This window comes from Ruditapes philippinarum, unplaced genomic scaffold (genome assembly GCF_026571515.1).
Source record: "Ruditapes philippinarum isolate M1 unplaced genomic scaffold, ASM2657151v2 ctg7034_1_1_1_1, whole genome shotgun sequence".
Lineage (NCBI taxonomy): Eukaryota > Metazoa > Mollusca > Bivalvia > Venerida > Veneridae > Ruditapes > Ruditapes philippinarum.
In genome coordinates, this window is record NW_026853658.1 from 113,792 (window position 1) to 134,860 (window position 21,069).

The 21,069-nt window shown below is 30.6% G+C and overlaps 2 protein-coding genes across 5 annotated transcripts in view; both read left to right on the forward strand.

Moving 5' to 3' along the window:
* Positions 1–6,007, forward strand: part of LOC132737469 (uncharacterized) — a 44,646-nt gene extending 38,639 nt beyond the window's left edge. For 2 of the 4 annotated variants that reach the window (XM_060724764.1, XM_060724761.1), the window contains 4 exons: positions 263–328; positions 2,069–2,230; positions 2,765–2,852; positions 3,158–6,007. In XM_060724764.1, coding sequence (XP_060580747.1) covers positions 263–328; positions 2,069–2,230; positions 2,765–2,852; positions 3,158–3,425 — 584 coding nt within the window. In that variant the 3' untranslated portion in view covers positions 3,426–6,007. The remainder of the gene's footprint in view (positions 1–262; positions 329–2,068; positions 2,231–2,764; positions 2,853–3,157) is intronic. The other 2 variants (XM_060724762.1, XM_060724763.1) reach the window with 2 other exon arrangements.
* Positions 6,008–15,733: 9,726 nt separating this feature from the next.
* On the forward strand, positions 15,734–19,747 carry LOC132737466 (uncharacterized). Its single transcript, XM_060724757.1, has 3 exons — positions 15,734–18,028; positions 18,412–18,542; positions 18,978–19,747. Exons 1-3 carry the CDS (start codon positions 17,824–17,826, stop codon positions 19,146–19,148), a joined length of 507 nt encoding a protein of 168 aa, XP_060580740.1. The 5' UTR covers positions 15,734–17,823; the 3' UTR covers positions 19,149–19,747.
* The last annotated feature ends 1,322 nt before the right edge of the window (positions 19,748–21,069 follow it).

A 21,069-nucleotide genomic window follows, 5' to 3' on the forward strand; every position in this document is an offset into this window, starting at 1 on the left:
TATACATGTATAGGTAACTTATATTTTACCATGACTTAAATGTAAACAAAATTATTTAGAAGGTACACAACACTAAGTACATAAAGAACATATTGTCTGGAGAAAATATGGGAAATAATTGGATTAACTGTAACGACAATTCAATATTTTTATTTGTAATCTACATTTTCTATAGGAAGAAGTTATATCGTAAACAGCTTTTTAATGAACCTGTTAAAGCGTATATCGAAGGACCTTTACATATACATTAATATTATTTTAGGTCAGAGAGAGACAACAAGTACAAGATCAACTATTACTTCATCCAACTCTGTATCAACAAGACAAAGTACACTTTTATTTGAATAAAATAAATGGTAGATAACTTTTGAGAAAAAAGTATACACTGTTCAGATAAATGAGTTACAAAGTATATACCACATGGCCGTTTTAAGAAATGTTCATTTTTATTCATTATTAAAGGTTGAAGCACGTTCACTGATACATTTATACAATCATCTACTACAACAATGTATAATAACAGTGCATTGAATGTTAATGTGTCGTCCAATACTACATGGTATAGGGAACAATAAAGACAATGGGGCTTTGTTACATTTATTTCTCTTTAAATCACCGTAGATTTTCTGACAGATTTTTGGTTTTAATTGATAAAATAGATAAAAGATAACCAAATTTAAACATTAGTTTGTGTCTGAAAGAGAGCATCATTTTTAAGGGAACTAATGTTCAAACAATCTAAAAGTATATATATGACTCACTGATTGTCTTTGAAATGCCGTTCGCTAGGGACGCTGCGTTTTCTCTGAAATCGAAAAGCGCGAAGCATGACAGAACAATGTTGACAGTACACTAGCACGATGGCGAAGCGCGAAAGTAAGATAAGACAATGCGAGAGTACGAAGGCGAAACATGAAAGTACGATGGTGATAGTCCACCTTACTGTCGTATTGTAACCTTTGAACTGTCGCACTGTCATAATCGTATTGCCATAATCGTATTGACTCGCATCACCATCCTACTGTCATTCTGTCATCATTGTACTCTGTAATTGTCACCATTGTACGGTCGTCCTCTCCCATCGTACTTCGTGCTGCCAATATTGTACTATGGACTTTCTGTTTGCCATGCCTTGTCTTATTTTTCTCTGTATTGCATGTCGATGTGGACATTTTGTCGTGTCGTTTAAAACTGTCAACTGTCAAGTATTATGCTTATTACTTTTATATTATATCGCAAATTTACACCCTCGATCCTCTAGGTAATCATCATATTCTTCAAACTGAAATTATTGCTAGTTTCTAATAGCAGTATGCAAAGGCGTTTATCTTGCTGGTTATTGATTCCAGTCCGCCCATAGGTAAATGTTTCATTTACTTTTTTTCTTTATTTTTGTTTCTTTCTGTAAACATTGTTAAATTCAAAGAAACAATTCGTTTACGGAAATATTGAAACCTTATAAACATACCATATATCGCATCTATTCACCACCCGCCGATTAATAAATTTATCGTCAGACATAATTTGAAACGACATCAAATTAAATAATACAAAATACACTTTCAATGTTACCAAAAATAACAGCTATCAAAATGGCTGTAGTACTGGTATGCAGTTGTTAGAAATTTAAATGGAAACAAACGGTGACGATATATAACGTAATGTGATTGGGAGATAAGTATTCGCGTCTTTTATTTCTTAGGCTACTAATAAACAACACAAATCGGAGTACGAGTTCTACGTAACGGCATTGATTGCATTGGAAAAGCATAAATAAATTCTTGTGACTGTGAAAGGCAGTAATTTACGTGGATTGTAAGTGCAGTTTGCACTGTGTTAATTACTTTCTTTGTTCACTTATCAATATTTTACTTTTAAATACCTTTTCAAAATTTTCATGAAAATTAGCATGAATCTGAAGGCATGCTGCTAAAATCTACACACCCATTTTTGGAACATTAAGCTATTTTCAAATAAAACACTTTTATAAAACGACATCATTGTTTTAGAATTTCTTATTTTGTTTGAAATGATATGAAGTCAATATTGTGATATAATTGGAATTTAGGTGATGTCAAAGAATTATCAACATCCATATCTCGTATATCATCAGCATCGGAAACTACAGCTCAGGTGGAATTAAGTTCAACTATAGGTTTATTTTCATCAGAGACTACGAGCATTCATGTTAAGGAATCACAGATGAGCCAAAGTAAAGTTACATTTGAAAGTGAGAGTATTAGTCCGCGTATTAACATTCGGTTCCAATACAGATTTTATTATGAATTGTATATCATGTGCAATGATTATTAACATATAATTATAGCAAATATTACGGTTGTTTGACAAAGAAATCAAGAAAATAATTTAAACAAACAAAAAATAGATAAAAAACATGAAATAGGTAAAGATAGTGTTATTATGGACAATATGTATGATATATGATATAAATATAAGACTTAAAACATAATATAATTTTGAAGATAAGCAAAACATTCAAAGAATGAAAAATGCTATTGAGAAATTCTCAAATTATGGCCATCAGAAGTTTTCAAAAATGTCATTGTACTTTTTACTTTAATTTATATCAGCAAAAAGGTTGTTTATTAAAGGCTGACATCATTTGAAAAAACAAACACTGATTTGTGTTTAAGTTAAGAAACTTGAATAAAATGTAAAGTGTAAACTGATCCAAGATACAACTTCATTTTATCGACTAAACTGAATATAAGTCTAGTTCATCCGTAGTAAATTGTGTTTTCAGGCTCCTCTATAATCGTTCCTGTAGGTGTTTCGTCTATTGCTGTCACTGTCGTTGTGCTAGTTGTGGTATTCGTCGTATTAAAGAGACGGTATTGTATTTCTATGTATACATGCCTATTTTACATGTTTAGCAAATATATTAAAGACAATTGTCATTTATTCTAAAGTGAAAATGTTGATAATACCTTTGTAAATTGTATGTGTCTATGTGATGACATATGAAGACTTGTTTTTACTATTATACCGAAACGGTTATTAATGAAAAACACTATTTTAATGAATGTAAACATGAACTAACCAGTTAAGTTTAAAATTAAAAACAAAATTAAAAGCTGACAAACTTGTGATACATACTCAATCTAAAGACATAATGGAAGGATTTTTTCCTTTTCAGTGGCAAAATTCCAACCACATGTTTCAGAAATGTTCAATCTGATTCTTCAGATTATGCCATACCAGAAATTCACCAAGTTGATCAACATGACTACGCTTCTTTAGGATTAAATCAGGGTCAAGTTAGTGGGATAGAACTTCCATCAACGACCTACACTGATTATAATGCCATTCATGGAAATAACGAGCATACGTATTCTGAATTAGAAACACATGCAGAGGCATCCAACACCGATGCTAACATTGAAAGTCATTATTACAATTACTAGCTATGTAAAAGAGCAAAACAACATACTTATGGCACTTTGTATATGAAAGCTTTCAATTAAGTATTATATCATAGGTTATGTACGTTGTGGACGTAGTGAACAGGGATATAAAATCTACATGAGATAAACTTGTTAAGGATCATGTCGACCTCCCAGTCCGTATTTCCCTTATGCATGTTTTTGTTAGCTTTAAGACAAAGTCTGTTAACAAAATGTTTTTACAAAGTCACATTTTTATTTTTCACAAAATTTATTCTTTAAGTTTTTGAAATCGTAAAGAATCTATTTTAACCCAATATGTTTTCATTTTTAAACTCTGGTATCTTTTTCAATGTTAACGTTGCCCAAAAGTCATCACGTGTATTTTGATGTCTCACCAGACAGTCTTCAAAATGTTTAAAAAGATGTATAACATAGAATACTTTAATCTGCCAAACCTAGAATGAACGCTTCTTGCATGTTTATTTCTCTTTATCTTAGATGTGGCTGCATTTTCATTGAGTTTCGTGACAGAATATTACATGATGCATTTCTATTGGCATTGGTCTTGCTTTTGTTTGAAATGCACGATAGTGGAAAGTTATATTATTCATTATCAGTGTTGTTAGCACAAAACCTCAACACTTAGTTTAAGAAAATGAGCAAATATGTAACTAGTTAACCTCTTAATTAACTAGTTAGTTATCAGGTTAACTAGTTACGTAACTAGTTAATTTTAATTTTTTCAATAAATAAAATATCATAACGGGAAATAAATGCATGTTAGTGTCTGCAACTGCCATTAATTTATTATATTTTCAGCTAAATATGAAGAGGTTAACTAGTTACGTAACTAGTAAACCTCTTAATTTACTAGTTAATTAATAGATGAACCAGTTACGTAAATTCCTAACTAGTTAACCTCTTAATTAACTAGTTTGTTAAGAGGTTAACTAGTTACGTTCATACCTAACTAGTTAACCTATTAATTAACTAGTTATTTAACCCATTACTTCATGAGCCTTTTGTGAAAAATGGCTGTTTTCATTGAAAAGTCTCCCGTTACAAGTTATAACTGTTATAATACTATAAAAACTGCTTTAACACTAATCAAACTTGGCACAAATGTTGAATGGATCATTGTCCTTGAAACAACATGCTCAGGCTTAAATTTTCTTTTACCATGGCAACGAGGAGACATCTCAAAATTGCCAAAAATTACTATTTTGCATTGCTTTTTTCTATCAAAATTGATTTCAAAGTGCTGCAACTTCTCAATGGATTGAGATAGAGTCAAATGCTTTTCAGCGTTGGTTACACGTTACCTTATGATCAATCTGGGGTCATTTATAGCCTCTCACAAGTCCAAAATTTTCTTGGCGATGAGGGGGACTCCGCCCCCTTTCAAACCCCCAAACAGAAGGGGACACATTCCTCTTCTGGCAACCCCCTGATGTATCTTTTGCTTGGGGGCCGCGCCGAAAAAAATTGGTCACTTTTTTAAACAACATTTCTCAAACAAAAACAAGTGTTGGGGACCTAAATAAGGCATTTTTTCACCATTAGAGACAACAAAAGGGGGGGGGGATGAAAAGGCGTTAAAATGTGTGTATATCGCGTAATGGGTTAAGAGGTTAGCTAGTTACGTATTTTCACAACTAGTTAACCTCTTAACTAACTAGTAAATTAAGAGGTTAACTAATTACGTAACTAGTTAACCCGTTATCACTTTTCTATGAATAGATATTGCATAATATTTGGAATACCCGTACTGTACCATAATCCTTCTTCCGCATATGCGCGGGGTATGACTAAAATACAAAAATAGGGTTATATTTGCGAAAATAGCATTTTGACTAAGATACGGAAATAAGGTTATTTTTGATGAAAATAAAATTTTGATACAAATCTGAAAATATGGTAAGTTTTAAGGTAGATAATTTAAGGGTGTTTCTGGCTAAAATAAGATAATTTTCGCGAAAATAATATTTTGAGCAAAATCTGATAAAGGGTTAGTTATGCCGAAACTAACATTATTATTTTCCTTTAAGAAATTCTGGTATCGATAGGCCCGGTATCAATGTCCCCAACAATCAACCATCGCTTTGGATATTAGTATTTATGCATGCATATGTTTATAAATGTTCTCTTTCACCTAATAGTATATGCTTTATATGCAATGAATGTGTTTGAATTTTGAATCTTTGACAATGTTACACAAATACAATAGTTTAATTGAACGACGAATAGTATGTTTAACATGTATTAATATGTTGACAGTCCCCTTAATATTTACAATTTTAACAGATTGTTAATCTTGAAAACAGTACATTATTATTTGATAATAACTGACTTTTGATTTTTAATGTGATATTTGAATAAAAATAATTTATTTGAATTAACATCCGGTCGAAACGGGGAGATATTATAATATACCACAGTCTGAACGCAAATGCCGTTGTTGCCTGATGAACGTTGTAGAAACATATATATGAAGCATATAGAGAATTAAGGGAAAAATATTCTAAACTGGCCAACACTTAATAAGTTTGAAAAGTTAATGTCAAACAAGTATAAAGTCTGTACAATTAAATTTTTATATATATATACATATATATATATATATATATATATATATATATATATATATATATATATATATATATATATATATATATATATATATATATATATATATATATATATATATATATATATTTCGCTGACTTAAAGAGTAATACTGTTCATTAGTCGTACACGGTTTGTTTTTGTATTTACCATTTTTGTAACAGAAATATATTAATGATTACTGAAGATGTACTGAACTGAATTTGTCACAATATGTGTACTTTGCTAACTTAAAGATAGAGTTTGTCAGAATATGTGTACTTGGCTAACTTAAAGATAGCATTTTCAGAATAAGTGTACTTTGCTAACTTAAAGATATAATTTGGCAGAGTATGGGTACTTTGCCTACTTAAAGAGAAACACTGTTCATTAAAATTTGGCAGAGCATTTATATTTCGCTATTTTAAAGAGAAAATCTGTTCAATAGTCTTACACAGTTTGCCATTGTATTTAACAATTCTTTTATCAGTAGTATCTCAATGCCTATTGAAAAAGTATATTATGTATTGAGTTTTAGAACACTTTTCATTTATAATCTATACAGTTAACTATTGAACCAAAAATAATGCAATGCTTACAGAAGATTTATTTCATCAAGCTTGATGAAGTGTTTTATTGAGTTTGGCAGAATAAATACTTGGCTAACTTAAAGAGAAACATCATAAACATTATAATTTCTTCCTAGGCTAAATCTTATAAAGTTTGCTATTTTACCAAAAATTAATGCTTATTGAAGAAGCATTTCATTGACTTTGGCATTGTTCAATTGTCTTACATAAATACAGTTTATTTACTTATTTCATTTGTTTACTTGTACCAAAAAATACTTCAATGCATACTCAATATGCACTTCATTGAATTTGGCAAAATACATACTTAGCAAATTAAAAGAGAAAAACAGTTCATTAGCCTCATACAATCTGTTGCTGTATTCATCGCTTTTTTGTATACCAGAAATATTTGAATGCTTACTGAAAACATGCATTTCATTTATAATGTTAAGGAAGAAAGAGGACTTACTATTGCCTTTGCACTAATGCTCACCATTTGTATATATGGGATGTGTATTTGAATTTTCTTTCATCATTTCTTGCTACAAACACTTGTACAATGTTTAATGCTGAATAAAATAAAAAATCTATTGTCATTGTCGTTGTTATATGCTTACTTCAGACATGAGCGGCAAGATATTTCCTTGCTTATTGCACTTGTCTCACAGCATGGGGTCAATTTCCTGTGTATCTGTTTATTTGTCCAGTGCATTTGAAAGTTAACACTTTCAGTTGTGACAATTTCATTGCCTGTTTAATACATATCCAATTCTTATATAAACAATATATATACCTAAATGAAACGTAATCGGGCCTTAAAGTAATCATTTGTACTGACCCATGAATAAGCATGTTATAAAACATAAACTAATCAAAGGGTTTATTGATGTTTCTTATTATAACCAACAACCCTGTGGCACCTGTCCATTAAAAAATGGAAAGTTATGAAAAATTACTTTACAACATTCCTTGTCCTCGTCGATACACAAAGCATTACCTAAACAGGAAGGAATACAAATACATCAGAAATGAATAATGGTGTAAATCATGCAATGTTATATTTGTTTGCAACATAATATCTTTATTTTTAAGTATGTCCAAAACATAGGACTAGGCAATAACTTAAAAAAAAAACATATTTTGTCAATAATAAAAAAGACACTTTAATCATATAAAATTCATCGTAAAATTAGGTAACAGCTATATTGCTAAACACATAATACTTTCATTACAAAGAAGATTCTATAAAAACTTGTAATTATGTAAAATAAATGTTGCTATACACATTGTACTCTTTAATGCAATCAAAGAATTGAATGAAGGGACCATTCCAACACTGACACATGTACGTCCATGAATTGGCAACACGTGCGACACGTGTCATAAAGGGGCTTCATAACACCTTTAATTAAGGTATTTCTGATATTGCAGTCGAGTTTACTGCATAAACGTCAAACTTTATTACACACATTGAGAAATGACAAATCAAAACAAAGTAAATCATCATCTTCGTCAGCTTAGCTACTCTCTTCAAAAATCCCGGTATCGATAGGCTCGGTATCCATTGTTCACAAATGTCCAACGATGCTCTCTCCTGGATGCGTGTTTTAATTATAACATTGATTGAAAATGCCTTATGGCACATTTGCAACTACCTATATTTTGTGTGTGTTAATATTTTCATTAGGATACGGACAAAAGCCCCACCCCGGACGAAAGCCCCACCCATCTGAAAATGACAAGGTGGACAAGAGCCCCCCCCCCCATGAAATTTACACATAGGACAAAAGCCCCCCATCAAAAATACAGGTAAGAAAAAAGCCACCCCCCCCCCCCCCTGTCCATAAAACATTGTTATTGACAATCTCATCAGTTTAATTCCGGAACTTGATGTATTGAGATAAGTCAAATGCAATTGTTTTAAAAGATAATTTACATTAAGATTTAAATATAAAGGTACTAAAGTTCTAATTTGTTTTGTTGTGTAATTCTTATATAATTCATTTATGATATGAATGTTTTTATGTTTATTATATATTGTACAGTACAAATGTAAATGAATATTTTCAGAGAATCATTTATCGACGCTTATCAAGAAAATAAAAGTGGAAGATGCATTCTTGTCTAGATTAATTTTAAGTATAACCCAAGTTTCCTATAACACTGGGCGTGTGAAAAAAGATAGTTTTCAGTCTGATCTATAAACCTTAGGGAGGCTATTGTTTGCTGGACTGGGTGGGGGGTTCTTTTGTCCTACCTGTATTTTTGATGGGGGGGGGGGCTTTTGTCCTATGTGTAAATTTCATGGGGGGGCTTTGTCAACCTTGTCATTTTCAGAAGGGGGGGGGGGCTTTCGTCCGAGGGGGGGGGGCTTTGTCCTACACTAATTTTCATTATATGCTTACGATCTTATATGAATCATGCGTGTTTAAATGATACCAGTAATTAAACATACGTAATGCACATCTTGGTTTGTGCAATGACCTATGCATTTTGTGTGAGAGTTCGCTATTATTTGTTAGTGTTGCTAGTTTGGCTATCTTAAGTTGCAATTCAAAGACGTGACAGTAAACTATTTTAAATGGCTGTTTGAATTACTTTATGCTTGAATGTTAAATTGCAACATTGAATAAAAATGTATTTTGCATACATTTTCTTTTTTTACTGCTGTCTTTAAATTCAAAGCTATATATTTAATACAAATTTAATTGTGTTTTGGTACATTCATTGCTATTTTACAATCAAGGTAAAATAGATTAGTAAAGCATACAGCTAACATCACAGATCATTATCCGATAATGATACCTTCAAAAGGGAATAAAAAGCGAGTCATGTCATAATGAGATTACTCATCTGATAACATTCCGGTAGCACTCAATCCGGTATCTGATCCCATTCTTATTCTCATAGAATTGCCAATATGTGTCGCCAGCCTTTAAAGGTCCATGACACAAGTTGATATAGGTTTGTCTGTAACAAACATTTTCTTTCCGATAAGAATCAAAGCGCTGAAAGCACTGCTTGGGGCGCATTATGTATAATACAGTTCTTGATTGTAGAGCAGTCCATTGTTACAAGCGGATGCCATTCGTACTTTCACAGCAGAAGTCTCATTTTTACTCGACTATCCGATAAGAATAAGTAGAATTATCCTAGTCACCAGAGCGTCGGCGTGTACAACCTCAAATATATTCAAAGTCCTTTGACATATGGCATTGAAACTTTGCACACTTGTTCCCGATCATGCAAGCATATGTTGAAGTTTGCCTATGAATTCAAGATCATTTCGTATTCCATTTACATCTGGCTTTGAAATAAGTTGAAATTTTATACATTTCTTTGCGAGCATACTAGGACTCTCTCCAATGCTTATATCTGTAGAATTGGTTTAAAAAAAATTGGCCCTTTCGTGAACTTAGAATATTCTAAATTACCAAGGCTCTTTTATTGTCAAGCATTAAGCATATAGTTGTGCATGCTGTCCTACCAACATCTCTTGTTTGCATACCTTTTGAAATATAACTCCTTCAAACTTTTGTTTAGTTAATATTACGTTAACAAAACCACCAAGTTATGGTTGAGACCATATATATATATATATATATATATATATATATTATAATATATATATATTCCATGGAAACATTTCAAGATATGCTAATGGATTGTAGTGTATAACACGAAAATCAGTGTAATTTAACTGCATTTTATTCTAATGATCATACAAATATCTGTTAATAAATGGAACAAAATATTTCTAAAATAAAACCATGCAAACAACCAAAAACTGATGATGACAGAACAGGGTAACACTATATGCCCTGGCCATTTTATGGGGGGGGGGGCATAATGAATTTTAATGGTTAAGGGTAACCAAAATTTCATAAAACATATCTTTTTTTACTCATTGTATGTTTTGTAACTGAGGTTGTTCAACACTCTTACAAGAAATTATATTTGTATATAAATATGCTAATACAACAATTATCAAACATCGAAGAATATGTAAAATACGTACTACAAATATTTGTACATATTGAATGTAATCATTGAATTATATGCATTCATTTCTTATTGGAAAATTTGACTTAAAATTTATAGAAAACAAATTTCGAATTCTCTCCCTTTATTTACATATTAAATACTAAATTCGGTATTATCTTTAAAAATAATGCCTTTTGGAACTTACAATATTGATAAACCTTAATTTGAGCATCATATTTTTTTATATAAAACCATAAAAAATATGTTACAGGATCTTTAATATACTATTTACATATAGATGTATTTCTGTATTTTGTCTTTAATTGAAACATTTACCTTGCCTCCGTGTAAGCCAATATAATTTTGATTGTATTTTTTGCACACTGAGAAGCAAATGCCCGGGTTGTTGTTCGACAGAGAAAACAAAGCTTTTGAATTCACATTCTTGATCGACCAACATCCTGAAATATCAGTATATAACATGTAATGCAGGACTTTCACCAGTTGCCCTTTTATGCCTTTTACTAATTAAATGTTATAGGTTTTTATTAATTGTTTAAGTTTGGATGGCCGTAGTTATTTCATAAAAAATCAAAACAACTTTACCGGATAAAAACGTGGGCTGTTCTACTCTGGTGCCTGTTCGTGCCCCTGATGGACAAATGAGGTCTACCTACATCAGTAGATTAATGACATAAAATAAGTTTACATTTTGCAATAAATCCTTTCAAATTATAATTAATTTCGAATTATTATAATTTCTTACCAATGTACGCAAACGCTGTTTCCTTCGAATAATAACCAACATACGCTTCTTTATTTTTGAAGTTATTTGATATGTCTACAGTATACGATGAATTAATAATATTGATGTTGGGAGTAGCAAAGTTGCCTTTACTCTTTGCACCATTCCATGTAACCTCTTGTCTTGAAAGGACATAATTACCTAAGACTGTAAAATAAAAATAATTCACATTTAACTTAAAACGCTATTACAAAAAAAAAATAATTTATGTTTATAACAATCTCTGCGCTTTGAAATACATTTGATATACATTTCAATCTAAATACTTTTTTGAGTTTTATGATTCCCTCATGTCTGTTTCCTTAAAAATGATAATTCAAATAAAGGACCCGATATCAATAAAACGTTTACCGTTTAACAAATACTTTTGCAACATAGGAAATATGTCAAATGCATTTCCATCTCCTATACATATTAAAGCATTATTTATTTCCTACATATTAAACTGTAACTAGGCTAATAAACTGATTTTCCTTTTACAGCTTAGTACGCTGGAGTTCTTGTTTACGTTTTTTTTTTTTTTTTTTTTATTACAAAAAACAACAACAACAAAAACAACAACAACAACTACAACAAAAACAACACACATACACACAGGGTAAGAAAAAAACAACAACAAAAACGATATTATCACAAAATTAAGGTTTGAATGATTAAAATAATTAAATCATGAAAAAATTATACCGTTATCAGTCGAAACTATCATAAGAAAGATCCAACATAAACCGACATTGCAAGACATTTGAAACACATAAGACCTTGGTCTTTTCCGTTTGATTAAACAAAATAAAAATTAAAGTGATTTATACTCCAGATACAGTGAGTCAAGGGGATTCACGTATAACAAATAGATTTTTTATCTACACGCAGCTTTTCAAAATTGTTACATTACTAGGTATTTAAAAACTTGTTGAGTAACACTAAAATGACCAAGATATTCGCTATGAATATCCACCATCATGAAACTTTTGTCATGAATTATCACAAGTTTGATGATTGTAAGAATGAAATCAAATGCAAATGCTTATTTAAGTTTGAAGTCATTCAATAAAAATACATATGAAAAATAGAGGAATTCGAAATAGAAGTAAAACGTTGCAATTTTCGACTAAACGTCTTAAAAAAGATATTTTGATTGCTCGGGAATATCAAGTAGATGTAGATATCATATGAAATCTTATGAAATCTTATGAAATCTTAAAATGAAATATCCTTATCGAATGTTAAAAAACCGGTAAAAGTCTTGTTTTTCAAAAATCAAATGATTGATTCTCGATAAAAATGTAATAAAGCATTTTTGTTATTTAACACATGAGAACTGCGCCGTACTAGATAAAAATGTTCTTGAACAAAATATTTGAAGTAAATTTTTACAATTAATCAATAGTTTTGTGCATGTGTCTTTCGGTCAAAATGAACGTTCTATCATGAAACAAGTAATTCGTAGCATGGACTACAACAAATCCACAACATGACTTGAAAGTAATATTACCAAAATGTTACACATTAATTCATATTATCCATTTCCTTGACAAAAACAGATTTAGATATCTTCCCAAAATATTAAGATAATATGAGAGACAAAAATAACATAAAGCAAACATATTTCATTCACAAGATAGGATTTACATGGAAAAGAAAAATTAATGTAAATACATTAAATTTCTCTTTGAAGTTATTAATGTAACGATTTGTTGACTAATAAAAGTATTAATACATCTTACAAATAAGGTACTGTGTATATAGATAAAGAAAACATGAAAACGTGAATATGCGGAAGAAAAACGGGCTTTACATTAATCAAAAACAAAAATACACTATCTATATGAAGGATTGGTTAAAAGCCGAACAGATAACAACGATAAACAAAGTAGGTGGAGATAAAAATGATGCGTCACTTTCAAGTAAAAAGAAATCATTTTTATTGATAAAGTTGAGGGCAAGGGCAATAACTTAGGAATGTGAACGAATAAGTATCCGTCTATGTGTGTAGAAACACCGGCATTTAAAAATACAGGTAATTTAAAAGTAAGTCTACATTTGTATTTGGCGTATTTGTGTTGCAGATATATTTCATTTGTTTACAGGATAAATGATTTTGTAAAATGCGGACGTTGTTACGAAGGGTTATCCTTTGATGTTCTTAACACCATATATATATTAAGTGTTTTACCCTACTAGAGGCATTAAGAACCGCATGAATAGTAAATATGGTTTATAAGTAATTATACTCATTGTTCAACGTGTACGAGCGGGTGTGGGTATTACCGAACACTTAAGGTGAAATAAGTAGTATTCGGTAATACACGCAGTAATCACGATTTTCAAATTGACATTTGGGACGAAAAATATGAGTTTTCTTTACATTACATGCAAGAAACACTATCTACGCACATTATCTAAAGAGTTATGACATTTCATATATTAGACCTGACTTACTTCTAATTAGCGACCATATGCGTGTAATACCGAACACACATGCGTGTATTTTCCGAACACTGCCAACTTTTAAAAAAAAACGTTAATCTTCACCTGAAATATAGATAAATTAAAAACAAATCATTTCACTATTGATGTAAGCATTAATGATTCGCAAGTATTCACTATTGAACAATGTATTACCAGAGACATAGATAACATGTTATATTACGTGTTCAAATGTGTAAATATTAAATAATTTGAAGACAAATTAATTTCATTCAATAACAGCTGACCATGTGATCTTAACAATATTTGTACTCAAAAGAGGTACTTGTCAGATACTCAGGTAATGTGAAATCTACGTAAATCTGTATCTTTTAACTCCTCCCTAAGGTAGTGTTTGAACTCAGAAAACAACCTTTTAATCTTTTAACCTTTTCTGGGAAACAATCGATCGATCTCTCTCTCTCTCTCCCCCTTTCTCTTTTCCAAGCTGAATGGTTGTACGAAGAGTCAGTTCAGGGTTGCGGCGAAAGTAACCCTCCAGCCAAGATCTGCTAGATTTATTTTCACGAAAGCTGTTCAGGGACTTTCACCATTAAGTATTTTCAAGTTCAAGTGTGTGCAAGCTCTAGTCTTGTGCCTCCAGAGCCGATAATTGAGACATGACGTGCATGACCAATTCTACAATACGTCTATCCTCAGACTTTAGTTAGAACTGGCCAACTTATGACCGGGACAGTATTGTGAGGGGTGGACTATGGAATCCCATCCTTTTTTGATGCTTGGTTTCAACTAACAGAGTTTAAACGATCTAATTCAGCTACATGGTCAAGCATTTTAATTCTGCTCAATTACGTTCTCGTTTTGCGTTTTTCTCCCTGCTCATTCATAAAAAGAAATTGTCTATGTCTGTCTGATCATTTTTTTCTTTCTCTAGAGCTATTTATTTGTTTATCTATTCATTTGTTATTCTATTTTTATATTTACTTATTCATTTATTTATCTTTCTATATATCTTTTTGATTGGTTGAATGAAAGCATTAATTAATTAATTAATTAATTAATTAATTAATTAATTAATTAATTAATTAATTAATTTATTTATTTATTTATTTTAATCAATTGATTGATAATTGCTTAATTAATTTATTTTATTTATTTAGATGTATGAAATTATTTATTTTGTATTTAGATAAATTTATAACGCTATAATAATAATAACTGTGTTGTTTTAATCAGTGTAAGCATTGCGTTCGGTAATACACACATGACAAAATTTAACTGCTTGTAATTCCGAACATGCAAATAACTCAGTAAATAAATATCTAAGTGACATATTGAGTTATTTTCCATATCACAGTACAAGTATTAGTTTCACAAATAACAAGAAACATGTAACTTATCAAAATCACGTGACCAGATAACCTTATGACGTCAAGTATCTAAAATTAGAATATTTGTAACGGAGTACATAATTGTCAAGCGTAGTAGTATTTTAGTCTTGGAAATCTTTGCTTTGTCAAGTATCACGTTGGCAATATTACAGATATGTCGGGAAAGGAAGTGACATCATGTTTCTGATGTCACTGCCTTATAAGAAGAACATTTAGAAGGTTATGGTGAAAAAAAAATGTGTTCGGAAATACACGCACGTTCGGTAATACCCACACCCGCTACTAAGCATGCAAAATTTGCATATTTTTCGCAAAATTAGGTTTTGCAAGTGCATTAAACACACGGGTTTAGATTAAGGTCATTAGGCTTTTTGCTCTGTCCGATAAGATGTCATTGTCATCATAAGATTAAGTAAACAGCAGAAGAACATGTAGTAGAATGTCAGTCCAGTGTCTATTTGTATGAGAAATTATCTTATAAAATATATGTAAAGGACAGTTGATAACGTACTTTACTTTATAAATAAAAACTGTGTGGCAAATTCGTTCGTGTTAAGCCCTAATAAAGCAGAATGAAAAGAGGGAATCATTTATCGAAACTATGCATTTCTACTTGTTGGTCTTGGCATGATTTTGTCTCAATTTAAACAGTTATTATATTTCAATAATAACATAATCGAAAACCCAGAAACGTTGGATATATTTCAATAATAACATAATCGAAAACCCAGATACGTTGGAGAAAGGGAAAGAAAATAAGGTCCTGCAACAAACCTCAAGGATACTAAATGGTTGTTACTTAAATAAAACAATTTTGTAGGTAAGTAAAACTATAACATGGTGTGTTTCATAAACTCAACTTCTTTAAATCAATAACACTGAAAACACTTGACATAAGTAAGATAAAATTCTGAATGTATTTCATTTCGTCGGTGTATCGATATGTATTCAAAACTTCCGTGTTAATATTATTTATGCAGATAATCTTTGTTTAACCATGTAACAAGGAAGAAATCTTAACTTCAAAGTGATTAGTATTTAAAAATGTCGTTAAAATTAATTCCTTACATTTTTATCATATGGAATATGTTGCAACAAGGTAATAAAGTTCAATCAAATTCAATTCAATTGTAAATACAGATAAAAAAGTGAGTTTTAAGTTCATGTATTTAAATAAATTGAGCTATACTCTTAATCAAGTTTACATTTCATATGTTTGACTTAAATAAAGTATAATTATTTCTTTTATAGTAAATCATTTAAAATCCTATGAGGAAAATTGCTTTAAAAGGTTTATTTTCTATATTCCATATTGAACTTATAAGTACGCTAATTGTTACAAGGCAGGTCAGGGATTTATGCATTAGAAGTGTAGTGACATTCCAGTGGTTTTTGTTTGGTGATATTGTATGAATGGAGATATAAAGGGCTTCATTCCGTATACCTGTCTATTTGATCTTTGTTTTCAGATGTTGAAATCTATTCTTATATTGAAAATCAAGATTTAACGATTTTTAAGATATGTATCGCTATTTAATCATATATGTTTAAAAGCTATCACGGGTTGTCTATTTTAATTTCACAAGAATTAAAAAAAATACTGCAATTGTTATTTGATAATATTTAGTTGTTATTGTAGACTTGAAAGTAATTGAGTATTTTATGCAACAATAAGTATTTTGCACAGAAATTATAACCATTTTCTTTTATAATTTAGTTGAATCGCACTACAAATGGATTAAATGCGTGAACAAGATCGTAAGGAAGTGGCGGATTTTTTGTCAGATATCTGTAGCCATTTTAAACTTTTGAATCTGCATTGCATTTCTGTGGAAATAGGCTAGCCAATTTTTAAATAAATTGATATAGTTTGAATTTGACCAATATTCAAGATACGTTGTGTAATATGCATTCATTTAAAAAAAAAATATACATAGCAACTGGATGGTAGTCATAAAATTTTGTTAATCTCTCGGAACAATGTGTCACCATCCTATACTTTTCAATATATTTTAATTTTGAATAGCATTTCATGTATTTTAATATTTCTTTGTCAAATGTACATATGATATTGAGCTGGTAAATGTTTTTGCAATTGACTTGTCCTTTTATGCCGAATATAAAAGTATGATTTAATTACATTTTTTGATAAAAGATAATAAAGAAATATCCAAAGAAATTAATTGAAAAGTTCAGTGAAAAGCGTTGCAACGCTATTCAATTTTGGGTCATTTTTCACCATAAGAATAATTATTCAGGATAAATGGAGTGAGCTAATGATCTGAAATTGTGTATACTAGTTATTGTTAAAGATCTACATCAAATGGCACAAATATTTCAATACATTAATTTAAGTCCCGTCAGATCCAAAACCCTTAGAAGCATTCCACTGAGGTCCAAATGCCTAAAAAGATAACATTTTTACATACATCAACTCGGTCACTTAAAAGCTGAAAAATGTGAAAACGACAATACATAAATATGCTTAGAATCAAAATGAATATCAATTTTAAGTGCTATTCCTAGCCCTATTTTAGAATTAGCAAATAAGCATTCTTATCTCCCGATTAGAAGTTAAAGAAATGTTTTATCGCCATTGCCTTGATTTTTTTTAAAATCATATTCACACTTTCATGTTCTTGATAATTAATTATGCGGTAGCAGGTACCTCAGGATATGTTCTATCAGATAAACAGATCTCTTGGTTAGAAGCTGCTAAAACGCATACATTTGCCATCCCAGACGTATTTTCTTTAGATGAGTATCATGCCCTACTAGAAGACAGAAAAGAAATTTGGGTTGGATATTTTCAAATGAATACTGCATTTGCATATGTCGGTAAGTACTTAATTTTCATTTGCGTCAGTATTAATTTTCTTAAATTAAAGTAGAGAATAATGTTTTCTCTTTCCAAAGTTACCACCGAACAAAACAATAGAAATACGAGTTTTTTCATTTTTTTCCTGATTGGAAACGACTTTGAATTTTATTGCATTAAACATATTTATGACCTCTGTGAGAAGTGTTATGGATAACTGATTAAAGTTGCACGTGAAATGAAAAGTTTATTTTGTCTTTCAGTAGAAATAGTACTAGTCCTTGTCGCCTTTTTGTTTGAAAAATGATTCAAAGTAAACCAGGTATGTGAGAGCTATTTTAAGGACAGTTCGAACGTGGAGTAGTACAAGTACATAAAATTGTATATATGAATCTATTTCAAGGTTGTGCGCCTGTAGCCGACCATGATCCTATAACGCTGTCTTCAATACAGAGAAATTCCCCGGGAGTATGTTTTACACTGTGCAAATTAATGAGAAAGGGACATAATTATATTGGATTAGGCCAAAGCAAGGTAAATCAAAAGGTTATCCTTTTGGAAATTATGTAATTTATAGTATACTAGACGAAATAGAAACCACGTCATTTTACTAAAATTCCATGTAAAATACATATATAATATCCATAATTTGTAATTTTTATTCCAACCTCAATGTTAAGTAATTTTTTTAAGAAACAAGCACATGGAATAAAACGGTAGTTTAAAATTATTTTTGAAAAACAACGTGTAAGAGAAATTGCAAAGCTCCACATAACAGACTCATTCTTAAAATGTGTATTTCTTTTATTTTACATAGAGCTCAATTTACTAACTTCATGTGTAACAACAAGCAAGTTAACACAAAAAATGCGTTAACTTCAATTTTTGAATGTAAATAAACCTCGTATTATTACAATTATTTATTATCTATATTTCTCTATTGTTAGAATTTAATATTTATTTTAACAGTGCTATTGCCTGGGTATTTTACCTAGAACTAACATTCTCCAGACTGGTTGTAACATACAAATCTCGGACTGGATAGCTGGGGATGGTTCTAAAGTGATGTCTATATACGAGATGAAAGGCATGTTTGTTAATTGTATCTTTTGGGACATTGTATTGGTACTTTATGGATGATAATGGCGTCTGTAGTCAAGTGGTTTAGATATTTATTTTAATCCACTTGCTTCAAATCGCTGTTGTTTCAAATTCCGCCATGAACTTTGAATAATTACAAGCTTTCTTGCTAGCTTACGGAACGTCGGTGTTTCTGCTCGGTTGCTAAATTTATTCTAAGTGGAGCACCCGAGATCATCCTCTATCAGCTACGGTGTACAGTTTAATTTAATTTAAGTTTTATTGTTTATATATACATACATAAAATGTTACAGTAACACACAATTATACATTAAACATTACAATTGCAATTATTAATGTAAATATGCAAAAGGTTGGGCCTAAGGTTATAAAAGCATGATTGATGAGCGTTCTCTAGAAAGCAGACTGTAATTTGTTTTTAAAAAGATGTGAAAACATATATAAAGTATGACTTCGCGGTGACATTCGACCGCGAATTCATGTTCAGTGCGAATATTTTACACCAATAATTTCTTAAAAGACATATTTTCGCGCATCTATAGAACAATGTATATCAATGTGTTCACGGCTGCCATAAGTATGGTATCCGTGGCGCTTTCAAAGAGTGATTTTACTGTTGTATAAACTGTACATGTAACATTCAGCTAGCTCTGTATCTGTATATAAATCAGTTTGTTAGTGTGTTATTGTTTGACTGATACGATTATCGGATTCGTGTATGAGTATATACATGTTTAAACATTACCATTGCATCACGCTATTTATTTCATAGTCTGAGCCATAAACGTCTTGACATCTGATCAGATTATATTTTGGTTTTCTTAACAAACAATACAAACAACACAAACGATTAACGATTTTAACTGATTATAACATGGAAAACAAAACACAATTACTCAGTAAACATTTTAACAAAATCGGTGAAAAGATTATGGTCTCATTCAGTGCTGTTTAAAACTGTGAAAAAATCACGCACGTTTACGGATATTCTTTTGTTTGCCATAATCTGTCCGCTAGACAAATTGAATGTTTTTGTTCTGTACAATAGCGTATTGTTTGACACCAGGTGTTGAAAATAACTGTGAAGTTCTACAATGATTACAGTAAAAAGTATGTAAAATGAAAGAGGGCTGCTTACGAAAACCATTGCCTAATCATGTAAGAGTAATATCCCTCATTTTTTATCATGATGGGTGTACGCGAATTTATGATTTTCGGCAGTCACCTCCGCGAATTCAAAATAGCGCGAATACCCCCAAAATGGACCTTTCCGCGAAAATTTGCTTCCGCGAATTTAAATACACATAAACAAAAAAAAGGACATCATAAATTGGAACGTCGCCATATGTTTCCCAGCAAATTAATCAATCAGGGACGATATATTGACATGAATAATATCATTACATGAAAATAGAACATTCTGTCGTTATATTGTTTTAAATTATGGCTGACTAGTTATGATGTCTTTAACAAATGGATTGTAATGAATAGTCGCTTTGACCTTCTGCTAAATATGACAATATCAAGAAATTAAGGTCTATGATTTTTTTCAGACACACAGATAATCGCTGCGTTCGTCCCTGTGTTCAATGTTAACCTAAGACAATTTCTTTTGCACAACAAATTTAGTCCAGTCTATATAAACGACTTCAAAAATATAATATCACAAATGTTGATTTTTACAATAGCAATTGAATTTTAATTTAGTAAGGTTTGATTGCAATTTCTATTAACAGTTTGAAAAAATGCTTAATCTAAGAAAAGCATGAGGAATTTCAGTGTGTTAATACTGGAGATGAATACAAGGTATATCGTTATAATTATAGGAAATATTTCAAATAAAGTGACCTTAATTCTTGACTTAATTTTGTCAGACTACAAACCATTAATTCAAGATAAAAGGTATCACACTAGTATCAATTTGAGAAATTCAGTTTAAATATTTAAAGCTAAATCAATT